At 41.1% G+C, this 15,598-nt stretch overlaps 1 protein-coding gene across 3 annotated transcripts in view; it reads left to right on the top strand.

Annotated features, from left to right (window-relative positions):
• The first annotated feature begins 2,041 nt into the window (after nt 1-2,041).
• nos1apa (nitric oxide synthase 1 (neuronal) adaptor protein a) overlaps nt 2,042-15,598 on the top strand; it is a 265,796-nt gene continuing 252,239 nt past the window's right edge. For 2 of the 3 annotated variants that reach the window (XM_022205453.2, XM_051947290.1), the window contains exons 1-2: nt 2,047-2,575; nt 2,942-3,013. In XM_022205453.2, coding sequence (XP_022061145.1) covers nt 2,471-2,575; nt 2,942-3,013 — 177 coding nt within the window. In that variant the 5' untranslated portion in view covers nt 2,047-2,470. Of the gene's footprint in view, nt 2,576-2,941; nt 3,014-15,598 lie in introns of all 3 variants that reach the window. The other variant, XM_051947291.1, reaches the window with a different exon arrangement.

Genomic DNA, 15,598 nt, shown 5'->3' with positions numbered 1-15,598 from the left:
GACACTTGTGACTAAAAGAACTGTAGGCATTCATTCATTTTCTAAAGCACTTGTTTTAGCTTCTGGGGGGGGGGGGGGGGGGTGTACTCTTTAGCATAGTCCAGCATGATTTGGGAAAGAGGCAGTGGAGGCAGGCCACCAATGTTAGAATTAAAACGCCTCACCTGAAACCGTAAAAAATTTCTCTCCTGACCGGAGGGCAGGCCCGGGGACATGCCCACATTCCCTAATACATAAAACATGCATCATGTCTTAAGTAGGATTACTGGAATTGCTCAGAAAGGCATGTTGAGGTTTACCAGGATTCTAAAAAGCTTTTGTGTTTTTGTCAGTTCTCTGCAGAGATGCCCAGCGGCTACAGCATTGTAACCATTTTTGCTATGCAGCCGTGAAAGCCTTACACATTGCTTTTTGGAGAGGTGGAACCATGCTGTTTCTGTGCACTGATCTTCCCGTCATGTAGGGAGAATATGGGAGTCCTAATCAACAGATCAACATGGATTTGACGACCTGACAAGGATTAAGTTGCTCTCTATCCTTTTAAAAAAGCCTTAGGAGTGCATGGGGTCCCTAAGAGGGTGGTTGTATGCAGCAATAATTCCTCATGCAGAGACAGCAGCTGTTCTTGTCTGCCAGTGAGCTGTTTTGCTGTCATGAGGGCAAGGTGGCCATGACTGCAAGGACTAAACATGTAGTGTAATACATCAGATTTAATGACCACGTCCTTCAAAAATACTGCATGTAGAATAGTAAAAGGCAAAATTATGAGTGCGCTGTGAGACTCACTGTGAACATTAATTTGAAAATTTGATGTTGTTTAAAGCTTGCAGTCTCATATAATCATTCTATTCAAAGCTGCACCACCTATACAACTCAGCTGCCAAATGAAGAAATTCATTTTGATGAATGATGATGATGTTTATGTTTTGATTTGACTGCATATGGTGAAATAATTAAGCAACAGGGCTGAATATGTGATGAAATTTGGTCTCCAGATGCCAGTGTTGAACTGATAACATGCAGAGTAAATCAAATGCAACATCACCCTACTACAAGCCCGCAGGACACCATTAGCAGCACTACTCGGTATATTTCCAGAGGAGTGGTGAGAATATGAATTTGTGCTGCCCCACTTCCCCTTCCCTACCCGCCTGGGACCACCTTGCGGGAAACGATGCATCTTTACTCCCAGGGTGACACAGATGGTGTGTGCATTATACAACATGAAAAGTATATTAAGCATGAACACAGCTCAACTGTGTCTACTCATCACATGGGTCGCTTGTACTGAAGATGCTTTAATTACAAATAGTTTAACCGTGTGTGAAGGATGCAAAAATATGAAGGATTTTCTTTCAATTACCAGCATGTTATCACTAAGAATGTCCGAAGCTGAGAAAATGAAATGTTTGTTTCCAACTGACTCCCTTTGACTGATAAAGTTTTGGATATTTTGCACAAAAGCCTCTCCTACATGTTCCTCATTCATGATATCACTTTATGGAATGCTTCATTGGAGTTGCGAGCAGATATGGCCACTAGTTGGTAGCCTTGCCCCTTTTATTTTGTGCAGAAGTCTCACCTATAAAGTCAAATTGGTATTTCTTATTTTCACCAGAACAAAATTTTAAATTTAATTTCTGTAGCACAAAGTCGCATCTGATAGCATCTGATAGCATCTGATCCCCTGGCCTTTATCTATGATCAACCGCATATTTTCTGACATGTTTTTGTTTCAGACTATTAGAAGCCATTTGCTTTGCTTTAGCAAACCAGCACTTGATTTCTTAGGTTGCCTATTGCATGACAAAGCTTTAAAAGTTAATGTATTACCACTGTAAGAAAGAACTTTAAGAAAAAATGGGATCATACAATTGAAAGCACACCTCCTGAGTTCGCATGGGTGTCATTCGGGCTTTTTCCATTATTGTGTATGAATGTGTACGTATGTGTGTGTGCGTGCGTGTATGTGTGCGTATGTGAAGGGAGGGCAGAAGTGCAGACAGGGGGCAGGTACCAGAGTTTGAGCCACTCCTCCGGCTGGCCACGGTGCGCCTCTGTTCCAATGGAAACAGGTGGGATCCCCGGACTCCTCCAATCACACCCTCCCTCCGTGCGGGGGGGGGGAGTCCAGGACCGGACCAACTTCCACACTCGGCACAGGAAAAGTCAGGAAAACACATCTGCGCCCACATGACGCCGTTCCTGTCGTCCTGCATGTGTTTTTGAAGCTGCTACGGTGAGCGTTAGCAGGGCAGCGGTTCGCCGGAGCACCGCTGAAGTTGTTGCCGCCACTTGGCCGCTGTTGTGGGCAGTGTAGCAGCGCTGCAACGCTGGGACGCTTCACTGCGATGGAGCACATCTACTGATCGGATTTGGGATTGTTTTTCTTGGATTTCTTTCTATTAAATCGACTCCTTTGGTATTTTCTTGCTTCCTCTGGCTGTGTGGAGTTGTAATTGCTGGGAAAATGCCTGGGAAAACCAAGTACAACCTCGTTGATGATGGGCATGATTTGAGGATCCCGTTGCACAACGAGGAAGCATTCCAGCATGGGATCAACTTCGAGGCAAAGGTGAATTTACTGACTTTAAAGTCTAAACAGCCAATAGGTGACACTTAAGTCAACTCGAGCTATATGTTTTTGAGCGTTCTTCGTCAGCCAAGTTGCGTTAAACACCCACACGTTCAACACAGACGTACTGTACTGAAAGCTAACCGAGTTACCGTTTAGCGACTTTTTAAACCGAAATCTAATTCAGAAAGATTTCTGCTAGCTCATGAACTAAGTTGTTAGCTAGCGGAGATATTGAAGTTGCACAGAGTTAATTATTACACCAAGTGGAAACCGAAACGGTCTTATTAAATTAAAACGAACTGAATTTGAGCTACTGCTTCACTAATGTGTTGTACCTGTCATGTTTTACCCTCCTGACAACAGTATATCGGCAGTCTGGATGTGACGCGGCCAAGCAGCCGAGTGGAGATTGTGGCTGCAATGAGAAGAATACGAGTGAGTGGAAGCGTGACAAAACTCCATTTATAATCTAGCTTATTAAAAGATTTTCACGTCTCAGCCAATAAGCCTATGTGGGACATCACGGCATGAGTGGTTTGGGATAATTAATGATCCACTGCATAATTCGGTGTATATGTATCTGACTAATGCACAGTTTACATCAGGAAAGCACCAACTTTTTGTAGTTGATTGACTCTCCACCCTTGTAAAGCTCATTGTGAATAAACGCTGAGCAGCCTATTCCAGAGTGTGACTCTAAAGACTGCTGTATGGCTTATGGCTTGGTTGTTATTTCTATCACTGAATAGAAGATTTCACCATCATTCTAAGTGTAATGCTGTGGGAAATTTTGTCCACTTGATTCTGAATGTACAAATCAATGCCATTTCTCAGTGAGGGACCAGAGAATCACATGTCAGATCACCAAAGTGAGGCTTTTAGTATTGTGAATATTGTGAAAGACTACTGGAGAGGGTAAAAGTGGTGTTTTGATTGAGATGTAGATGGTGTGAATACTAGTTTTGAAAGTACCTTGGGGTCTAAATGTGTAGACGTGATGCAGTGGAGTGTGATCACCCCCCCCCCCCCCCTTTCTGTTGTGTAAACCCACGATTTACAGCTTTTTTTATTTTCAGAAAATAGACTTAATCTTGATCAGTGTGTCTGCCAGTTTGACAGCACATGGTTTAGGAAGCTGATACAGGTTTTGACCTGGTGCAGACGTGTTGGAGGATTATGGTGGGGACATGGTAGATGTGCTGTGATTAACTGCTGATTCCGTCCAAACAGCATGCACAAGGACACACACACACAGTCAACACCAACTCACATTTATGTCTTTTTTTTTTTAATTACCTAATGAGTTTAAAGGAAACTGTGTGCAAAGTGTTAGGATAAACAGCAACCTCTTTCCTGACAATTTATTTCAAATAACTCCTGTTTTTGTCTTTTTAATGAGTGCCTATTGGATCTGTGTCTGGTTGGTGAGTTGCAGGCTGTATCTTTTGTATGGCTGTGAACTGAAGCTTTTTCCAGAAAGACACTGACTTTCAGATTCTTGTGTGTAGGCAGAGTGGTGCAAAATGTTCTTATTGCCCTTTTTAAAGAAGTGACCTGCTCCTATAAAATGGACCTCCCAGTGTGCTGCCATAGCAGCTGCTGTTGTTGGCAGGAAAACAGGCTTTGGTTTGGCTCCTCCAGTGTGAAAATGGTTTGACACTGGCTTGACAACACAATAGAGGGAAACCACAGGTATCTAACTTGGGAAGGAGGTAGCTCTGGAGGCATTTGTTTTACTTAGGTTACAAGTAAGCCAAAGCAATCTGTATTGAGTGAAGGTTCAAGGAACAACAAGACTGTAAAACCACAATGGAGTGCGATAATTGTTTTGGCAAATGAACAGTGGGTGGATTATTTAACTGTTATTTGATGCTTTACTTGGGATTCTTTTCACATTGACTCAAACTCACCACAAAATCCTCACTGTTGAGTATTGTTGTTCAGCAAGTAAAAAAGAAATCGTAAACCCACCATTAGCTCAAGCAGGTTTGTGCTGCCTCATACAACCATGCATCAATCTATAGTGTGTGATGAAGTCTTTTGTGGTTTGTACTTACTTGAGAGGTAAAATAATGAAAATATTCACAATTTTTCCATGCACAAGTTAAATATTCATTGGTGTATACTTGTATTAGATTGAGTTGGGCACAAAATTCACTCATTCTGTGGAATTGGGACTCACTGGGAACTTCAAACCGCGTTCTTACATCATACTGCCTCTGCCTTGATTCATGTAGTTTGGTCCCATTTGAGTTTGGTGAAAAGACAGAGAGAGAAAAAAGAAAATAAAACAGTATTGTGCTCTTGTTTCACACAGTAACAGTGCAGCCAAAAAGAGCTCTTGCTTGGAGAACTGATAATTTTACCCCAGTGAAGTGCTGGAGGCTTTTACTGTGCAGCAGCTACAGAACGTGCTGGGAAAGTGTTTGCTGACAAAGCACAGCAGATACACAGAGGCTTCTTCTCTATGTGTTGAATGAACAACAGTATAAAGGTAAATCAAAACAATGACAGCAAGGACTACATTACACAAAAGAAAACATGATGGTTTTCCATGAACCAGTTCTGTGGAAGCAAAATGAAATTAAGCAAAACACGAAAATCTGAAAAGCCTTCCTACAGTTTGTGAACAGCTCTTCAGTGTTTTGGACTTTTGAATTCAAAAAATATATTCAGGCATTTAGTCAGCAATATTTTTTTTTTTATCTGGCTAAGACTAAATATAGTTACAAAAAGTTCAAAGTTAACCTGGACACTGGTTGTGGCTAAAGCAAATATAGCCTGTGCTTAGCATTTTCAAAGTACTTCACAAACAAACAACATGTTTACATACACTTACTAATGCAAGACACCTGGTAACAGCAGAAATCAGAAAATAATTATCTGCACTGCCAGAGCATGGTTCCTCAAAAAGCGGATTGCTTGAGATATTTTATCAAATTAAAAATTCCTCAATCAAACTGTAGCCAAAAATTCTGGACTCCTTGTCACAAACGTAAAACCATGACTGCCTTAAATGCGACCAACAGCCATGTGACAAAAATTCAGGGACTTTTCAGCTGAATCACAGACTGTGCTTACACAGAACAGATAGGAGATAAGGATGAAAACAAAATGAGAATGTAAATAGCGAAGCATTTATAGTTTCTACAGCCCCCATGTTGTTCTGGTATTGGTAACAGCTGTGCACGCTTTGAAAAATGTAGCACACATCAATTCCAAGTTTTAATCATTTTAGAAAAAATAATTATAGAAAGAATATGAGCTTTCATTTTTTCTGTTGAATTGATTTATGAAATTCTGTGGACAAATTCTTGATTTCTGCATCCTTGTACGCACACTGATAAGTGGTCTGTTTACATGCCACGTCTAAATTACGCTGAAAGGAGGACTTTCAACCGTGGCTGGGCATTTCTGATAGAAAACATGTACAAACAAAGCTCTTCTAAAGGTGTTGATGGCTGAGATTCTCCGTGTACTCTCTTTTTTTCATTGCAAACATTTGTTTAAAAGACCATGTTTTCCTGGCGCATGTGCTTGACAGTCTGTGTGGCCACAAATTTTGGGCTGCATACAGACAATCTGTGCAGACACTTTTGGACTTGGAGGAAAGAATGAATTAATCTGAACTGTGTCATAATGCACAGAAGGCATTTCTGAGTTCTCTCAACTTGTAACCTTGTTGTGCTGTTTCTACAGTAGTGCAGGCCTTTTTATTGCAGTTTGAAATGAGGCCACTGTAAGGAAAAATGTAATGGGAGCAAAAACTGCTGGGAGTTCAGAGGGTTAATGTTGTGCTGTACTTCATCATGGCACCCTGCATGCATATTGTCTCTTTGTTGCAAAAATGCTGGCTTGAGGTTGTTGTCCTGCTGCTTCTTGCCAAATTTATAATCAAAATTATCTTATTTTTCTATGCTAGTTACAGTAACTAGGTTTCTGACATACGGTTGAGGAATACCTGAGCAGAGACAACTGTAACACGGTCAGTCGTCTTGTTTCCAGTTTAAACTTTTGACGTCTTGTGAAGATTCTGAAAGAAAGTTTTGTAAAATGATGCTCCCCACAGTGTCTGTTTCTTTTCCAAGATTTCTATCAGCCTCTTTTTCTGCAGAGTCAGTCTGAGCTATGCAGGTTGCCTGGCAACCGGCTGATGCATGGTGTCATTGTTCATTGTGTGTATGAGTCACCTGTAAGCCGGTAGCTGATAACAAACTAATGACACGGCAAAGCAGGAAATAGCGACGTACTGTGTAGCAATGTGTGAAACCCAGCAGGATCTGATGTAGTTTTGTTGTTCACACACACACACACACACACACACACACACACACACACACACACACACACACACACACACACACACACACACACACACACACACACACACACACACACACACACACACAGACTGTGTTGAATGTTGTTCTTGAATGATTAATTACAGTTCCCAGAAATGAAAGGGGAAACACAATTCACAGATGGAAAAACAATCTGAGCTTCACTTGATGAAATAAAATATATTGCTTAGAAAATTTAAAAGTTCATCAACCATATCTTAATTTTTCTTTAGTTGCCCAAGGTTAAAATTCCCAGCTATTTACTTATTTTAACTCCATGTTTTAACTATGAAACATCTGCAGTTCAGTGACGTATAACCGTCTTGACTGAGCATTAGAGAACGATAACCATAATGCTGTCTTAACATTCTTATTTCTTGCTGTCAGCTGAAGTCCACTCTGAGATGAAAATCCTATATTACATAAAGGTCTTCATAAATTACATTTAATGTTATCATCATCTGGCAAAGTCCAGTCGCAGCTTATCTGGTTAAAAGAACAAGAGACCTTTACAGTGAATTAAAGAGATTAATTTCTCATTAATCTGCCGTGCTGGGTTAACTGGAAGATTGAGCAGCATGGGATGAGAAGATTAGATGCGTCTAAGGAGATGTTCCATGGCTGAAAGGGCACAGCGGTAGAGCTCGAGTGGGATAAAGAGCAAAATAGAAATGCTTTGTCCATCCCTCTAGCTGTCACACTGAACCAGGTCCTGGAGTACACAGGATACACCAACACAGTTAAAGCTCATACGTCTGGGGTTCAGTGCACACTTTATTGTCCCATCTTAAAGCTTTGTGAGCTGTACAGTGTAGTTAGAGCTGCAGTGCAGAAATGGATCAGGCAGTATCAGCACAAGTCAGATTTTTAGCAAATATTTTGGGACCCTTAAGGAATTAATGAGTGCACGGTGATAAGCTGTAAACACTGTGGTGATGCAACACTATTACCTGTGACGTCTAAGCTAAGTTGCTCAAAAAAAGTAATTCTATGGTTGTTAGTACCTTTGCAGGTGAGGCTTTATGTCTACTTTGTACACATGAATATACACATACATATTTCCCATGAGGCCGTTGCTATAATGCTGTCCTGAATTTATAATGGCGTTGTTATTGAGGTCCTAACATGAATATTTCATTTACATTTAGCAGGTAATAGGTGAGGCTGAGGGTGGGAGCCATGTATAAGATAAACAACAGAAGAAAAGAGTAACATTAAGTGAAGTAATAAGTTACAAATCTTGATTATGTTAACATGACTGTCACTAGTTAAAGTAACGCCTGCAGTATTGTTGCTTATGGCCCTCGTCTTGCGTACAGCCTTCATATTAGTGGCAGCTGGAGTTAACCGACCTGAGTTTGACTGCCTTTAACAAGACATAGAAGCTCTGCCTCTGTCAAATGAATCTACCTGGAATAATAAATGGACTTTCAGTGGAGATGTCTTGCATGAAGAAAGTCCTCCAAACATTCGCTTTCATCAGTTATCCACACTATGCTGCTGTTGAATGCAGTTCTCGCTGTTTTACTTCATGATGAAAGCATTCCATCAGCACAGAGCTCTACCACAGTCTGCAGCCTCTTTATAATGATATATCATTGCAAGGACACCTGTGAAAACTCTGAGCTCTGACTGTTTTTTCCAGTGTGATCCTACTTACAAAAGCAGACAGCAGTCAGAAAGTTGCCAAGTACAGCTAATTTACTCTAAAACTCACTGAAACATGTTTTAATCCATTAGAAAAAGTTGCATTTGAAAAAGTGTTGTAAGAAACAGTTTTAATGAAATATTCTGAAATATATCCAAAGCAACAATTCAAGCGGCCAGAAACCAAACAGGAACACAGCCAAGCTCAGTTTATTGAAAGACTTGGCAAATGTGGCTGCCATTCTCCATACATCCCTGTGTACAGTCCAAGCTCACTACAGCAACAGAGGAGGCTCTGAGGAGTCAGGCTGCAGAAGCAACACTGACATCTCAGGTCAGAGGAAGCATGCTCATGAGCCTCTTATGCTGCTTCTGTTAACACCTGTCAACTGTTGAACATACAGTACCTTTGATCTACCTAATCACATTATAAAATTAGAAAAGCACTCAGTGAATGCAGTACCCCGCCAAGGCTGTGCATTCCCCCATATGGTATTGTCAGAAATGCATTTTTAATATAAATGCAGCATTTGTTAATTATTGACGATCACAAAAAACAGCAACATAGAATGTGGCCATTTAATATAGAAGTATCCTTAAACAAAATGACCTTGTGCTGAACACAGGTGTGTGTTGTGCATGTGTTCGTTATGTACGGGCACCGAATCATGTGATTAAAAATATGTAGTGGGTGGCAGGAATCGATGGGGCTTGGAAACACCCCCACAATTTAATCAATTGTTCCTTGTATCATGTACAGCGGATAAGTCCCAATAAGTCCGCAATGGTGGATTTGTTGTAGGATTGCAATCATGTGATCATCAGCAGGCAGCTGACGTAGTGTTCACTCTTTGTCATACTTACAGTGATGCCATGCCGCTGTCTCACGATGATACAGAAATTTTTCAAGGGGAACTTCGTTTTTTTCAACCTGGGGTCTGTTTTCATATGTCTTTTCATACATGTGAGTGATGGAGAAATGAATTTTTGACATAGCTCCAGTATTTAGCCAGGCAGGCAGCTTAGCAGCTCAGCTAGCAGCTCAGCTAGCGAAAAGTATGGGGCAACTTGCCCCCCCCCGCGTCAAAGTCCACCCTAACGTGCTTTTTATTCCCACACTGACTGGCTCAGATAGTCTCAACGAGTGTCCCACAACATACTAGAGATGAGAGGTGAATGAAAACCTCCACATTACTTGGCGATCGCTATTTGTTGTGGTCTGTATCCAAATCTCGGGACGCTAGAAAGCAAATCTCGTTCTGAAATTGCGCGATAGCTCGCACCAAAACTGGTGTTTTGACGCGAGCTATTGCACGATTTTGCGAGCTATCGCACGATTTTGCGAGCTATTGCGCAATTTCGGGACGAGATTTGCTTTCTAGCGTCCTGAGATTTGGATACAGACCACAACAAATAGCGATCGCCAAGTAATGTGGAGATTTTCGTTCACTTCTCATCTCTAGTATATTGTGGGACACTCGTTGAGACTATCCGAGCTGGTCAGTGTGGGGAAAAAAAGTATGTTGGGGCAGACTTTGACGTGGGGGGGCAAGTTGCCCCATACTTTTCGCTAGCTGAGCTGCTAAGCTGCCTGCCTGGCTAAATACTGGAGCTATGTCAAAAATTCATTTCTCCATCACTCACATGTATGAAATGACATATGAAAACAGACCCCAGGTTGAAAAAAAACGAAGTTCCCCTTTAACAAATCCATGGATCCAGACTGACCTTCCCTGAAATTTTCATCCAAATCCTGTAGTCCGTTTTTGAGTAACGTTATGAACAGACAAACCAACGCCAATCGTCATGACTCCGCTGTGTTCCTCTGTCTGCAGGTAAATGTATAAAAGTCACTAAACTGGAGGTTGTATAAATGCACACGTTGTATCAGTTTTTCCTCTTGCCTTTTCCTTGTTTAAGTGGATGGTATTTTGAATCAAGGTGCTCTTCACAGGAGAATGAGAGAGGTTATTGCGTCCTGAATTAAATCCTGGTCACTGGCTCAATCTAACCACAGCCTGTCTGCCATTTGTCATTTGATGCCCAAATTGCTGTGGACAGTGTAGTATTTTGAACTGAAAGTGATAACAGTACCATGCAGATGATCATTGTCATCCACTGAATGGAGAGAGATTTATGTGACTTGTCAACCAAAGTTGTTTGACCGGTTCATGAAAAGTTGTTTGCTGTCATGAATGCCTGAATAGTCGTGTTCTGTGATATCCTGATACGAGAACATAAACAGTATCCTGGAGTTAAAAATGAGACCATTCTCCTCTTTATTAGTATTAATTCTTAAAGAAAGTGTGTAAATAGGAACCACATTTTTTGAGTTGCCTCGATGTGTGAAGGCGGCCAGTGTCGACTTCCACTCCCTCCAGGCATAGTGGGCATGTTTTTCTTGTGCATGCAGCAGCTTTCATGGTGACAAAACAAGAGGCGAGCTGCAAAAAGAAGTTTTCTTTCCAACTATTCACAGATTGTCCACAAATTAAATGCACAAAGCAAAGTATGGCTTCATTTTGCTTACAACCAACACCCAGAGCGAGCTTACAAAGACCACAAAACCCATCTGTATGGGCTAGTTTTGAAACTAGAGCTAGAGATACAGTAGCAGTCAAAAATTTGGACAAACTTGAAGACATCACGATAAAACAATATGGGATTATGTTGTTAACAAAGGTGTTGATCTTCAGTATGAATCTACAATGTAGAAAATAGTGCAAATAAAAAAATGTATTAAATGAGGTGTGTCTACACTTTTGACTGATCGTGTATGTCAGCTTCTTTAAAGGATTGAAAGAGCATGGTAGTGATTGTGATTGATAAAATAATTACATCATATATAAGTCAAATAAGTGTCATTAATTTGTGACAGGAGCATTTTTCAGAGTTTTACCAGGCAATTAAGGGCAAACAGTCTAATTTTATTTGTAAGTCAACAGTTAAATTTCACAAAGAATGCATGCATTCAAACACAGAATACTCCTGATTGTTTTGTCTCAACACCAAAAAAGGTAATTGCCACAGTGAAATAAATCTGTCTTTTTAAGTAAATCCAGCACGTCATCAATTTTCAAACGTTAGATTGCAAAACAAGAAGAAAAAAACCCCAAAACTTGGTGATCCGAGGAACTCCTAGTACTGTAAAGCAGTAGTAGGGCCTGGGCTTCCTGAGAGCAGGTAATCAATCATGTTACTAGCTGGCAGAACTGGTGGGATGTGGATATGACTGAACCAAGGGCGTCAGTTTGTTTTTAAAAGTGTGGGGGGGTGGAGACCACAGCACTTTGAGAAAATGTCGAAGAACGGCGGCAAAATGCCACAAGTTGGGCTCAAACCCACAACCACCGCACCAAAGGCGGAGGCTCAACCTGTTGAGCTATTGGTACATGCGGATAGAAGGGTCTGTGGGCCGCTATAGTACTAATTCTCCCGGGCCGAAATTTTGCCCCTGCACGTCTCTGGTCGGAGCTTCCACTTGGCACGGGCGCAAATTTAGCATCTGCGCGTTTTTTTTTTTTAACTTCACGAAGGTGTGCTGCATGTCTGTGCAACTCTCGGCTGAGTGCGGATGGTGCGTTCAGGAGCGTCGGAATTTTCTATACTTCTGAAAATAACTGGGTTTACAACGGCTTACATGTGAAGAATTTGAATGTGTTGGAGACAAAATGACCCCTGACAAAAAGTGGGGGGGGACACGTCCCCACCGTCCCCCCCCTAAACTGACGCCTATGGACTGAACGGAACATTATAATGCTTTCTCTCATTATTTAGAATCGTATAATATTATAATAAGTTAAACTGTATATAATTGCATTGTGATTATTGTGATTCTAATCAGCTCTATTAAGCTAAGCTGTCAACAACATAGCAACAGGCTAAAAAGCATTTTGGAGCTAGTTGTGCTCTCTGTATACTGTGATAGAAGCTATAAGCAAAATATTGTTGATGGAGAAACAAACAGTGGCTAAAAAGGGGAGAACAGGTCACCTTGCTTAGAGCATATGTTTTTGTGGGCCAAGGGACATTTAGGGGATTGAGCCCGAATGAAAATAAATAGAAATACCTATGATGTTTTTTTTTTTTTTTTTTAATTTTGATAGAGATTAATTTATTAATAAAGTAAAGTCTTCCAGTTTTTGTTTTTTTGCTGTATGGTTTTCCTGTCTCTCTCCTAAATGTTTTTTTTGTGTGGTTCTGGTTTAATGACAGGTATTATGTCTTTACTTTGCTTCAACTCGGGAGTGTTGGATGCCTCATTCAAATTTTCCTCTTCTAGAGAATTTTTTTAACAGTGTTGCAGTGCACCTCAGAGTAGAACCCAGACACCAGGAGTATCTACTGGCGTATAAAGGTTATTACTACATTTTTTTAAACACGGATGATCAACGGGGGCTGATTGAAAATCCTTCATGAAGGGGCCTGCTAGTCAAGCAACTGCACATTAAATGAAAATGTGTATTTTTTGGTAACCATTTTGAAGCATAAATTCAGGAGACATGTTTGAATATTTTTTTTTTAAATCTGAAGAATACCTTACTGCTGTTTGAAGTGAAGATTCTCACAATACATATGCAATTTAAAGCATCTCTTTGTTATATTCAAGCCTTTTCTCTTTTCTACCCTGAGCTGAGACAATTTGTTCAGAGGCCCTTTCTAACTTAAGGTCACAACTTAAAGGTCAAAAAGTGAGCTAACAATGGCCCACGCATGCTTCATTACCTTCCCTCCCTTTACTCCTGCTATTCCTCAGCTTCTTATTTGTGCTCTGGGGGTGATTGGGTTGGTAGATCAACTGAGCACGTTGACTATTCATGTACATCACAGTAATTAGTCAGTCAGCACTTGCTCTATGTCACTTTTATCTACACAGTTGCCACTTTCTCCTGTGCTGGCTGTCAGTAAAGTGCTGGTAGGCGGGTGTCCTATAGAAATCTGACACCGGCTCTTTAGTCGATGTCAGTATATCTAAGAAGTGGCTAATGCTCAACTGGCTTTATTGTTGATCAGATAATAAATGGTCTGGTGAGCTGCTGTCTTGATGGCGTACATACAGCCTGAGGGGCAAGAGTTTTAGTTGTTTGACAAACTCTGTCACTTTGAATCTGCTGCATGCGACAATGCAGTATAGAAACCTCTTCTCACTAAAGGCTCAAGTATGCAAGCCTGATTAAAAATGTTAAGTAACTCAGTTGTAAACTGAATAATGATTTATTCAGCTCCGTGCTGCAGGAGGCTACCTTTTATGTCAGTGGATCCAGAAAGTAGTGTGGGGTAAATTGGAGAACTAGCTGCACTGCAAAGCAATTATGGCGTTAAGCAAAACCAGATGTCATGGTTGAATTTACAATGCCATCCACATCCAATTAGATTTTTAGGATGCATTTTTTAAATCAAATATGTGGTCTCTGTCTCTGTCAGACATTTAATGAATCTCGAAAAATCAAACAGAAGAGTCACCTCCGGGATTGCTTTCACAAACATGCTGTAGATAGGTCTCGGTTTAATGTCTTGTAACTTAACATGTTCAATGCAAGTTGGACAGTGTCACAAAAATAAAGACTGACTTATTTTTTTTTAATCTAATGAGTTATACATCCTACGTACAGGCTAACAATCAGTAACACCTGGCCAGTAATCTTCTTACATTAGCATAGAAGAACTAACCTGGCAATAGCCAGATTAATAATTGTGTAGTACTTGATAGTACTCCACAATATCAATCTGGGACCGCTCCATGTAAATCTGTTCAGAGGAAAGAGGCACAGATTGGACAATGCAACAGTATGTCCCGCCTCTGACAGGTTTGTTTTTAGCCAATCGCGAGATCTTCACAACGAGCGGAGCCAATTGGTAGATTAAACTCTTACCAAAACCCGTAGGTAAAAAAGCACAAACATCTTTACCATCCAGAAATGCGCAAAACGCCTCTCGTTGTTCTTCCTTCAAAGAAGCGATAGGACATTCAGCTAAAACTGACTTAATAGCAGCATCTACACGATCGTTGTCCTCCGTTGCCATGTTTGTTTTGATCTACTGGCGCTTGGTGTTGTCGTCACACCCGGATATCCCGCCCCACACACGAATACTGCTGTGTGATTGGCCCGAACCAACTCGGTGCTGTACGAAAAGTGAAGGCGGGAGCGGAGCAAGATGGTTTCTTGAGAGATTTGTGAACTCACAAATATCGCGAGAAATCAACTTGCTGGCAAGGTTATAGAAGAACAGCTGCCATAAAACCTATTCTTTTTCCTACAACAAACTTTATGTCACCGCAAACACCCACTGCCCCCCGTCGCCTCTGTCCACCTGCTGGCTGTCGTTTGTCTCCCTACCAGCTCAGGGACTGCTGTGTTGTAGAATGTGGCCTTGTGTGTCGGGCTGCAACTGACACAGTAGTTTTATAATTGATTAATATTTTAACTATTGAAATGAATAATAGAGTTATGAATTGGACAATCACCCAATATTTTTTTAAATTTAGCTATTAGCTTTTGCATTTAACTTGAGGTTGTTTTGTGCACCTGCAAATTGAAAATTAATAAAGACAATAAAAAAGGCTGTGCACTTTAGGCGCGTATAAGTGCATGTATAATACCCAGCTTGTTAATTATTTCTGAAATGTTGTGAAACCTGGCAGCTGCAATGCCCCAAGGTGTCATGAACCCTCAAATGAAGGGATACAGAGAGGCTCAGTAACGAAACAGGCAGGTGCTGGTAAAATCTTTATGGATGTGTTGATGGTCTGATGGGTGGTGAACTACTGCAGCTAAGTGTCTTTTCTGACAGGGGGCCGGTCCAGGCCAGCAGCAGATGGATGGCAGCACTAGGGTCCTATTGTTTTTGTGATAACTTGCTCAGGAGAATGTGCTCACCAGCTGTGCTCCGTCGATTGCACGCAGACTCAGTGGAGCAGCTTGTGTTAGATATTGCTAGTGAACTTTCAAATCATTATACCCCATCTATACCCCCCACTGTTGCTGTAGCTTAACAAACCTCTTCTCTGATGCACAGGCTTTGTAGGCCACCG

Source organism: Acanthochromis polyacanthus, chromosome 4 (genome assembly GCF_021347895.1).
Source record: "Acanthochromis polyacanthus isolate Apoly-LR-REF ecotype Palm Island chromosome 4, KAUST_Apoly_ChrSc, whole genome shotgun sequence".
Taxonomy (NCBI): Eukaryota; Metazoa; Chordata; class Actinopteri; family Pomacentridae; genus Acanthochromis; species Acanthochromis polyacanthus.
The sequence above is the reverse complement of the archived record's forward strand: the minus strand, read 5'-3'. Positions and strand labels throughout refer to the sequence as shown.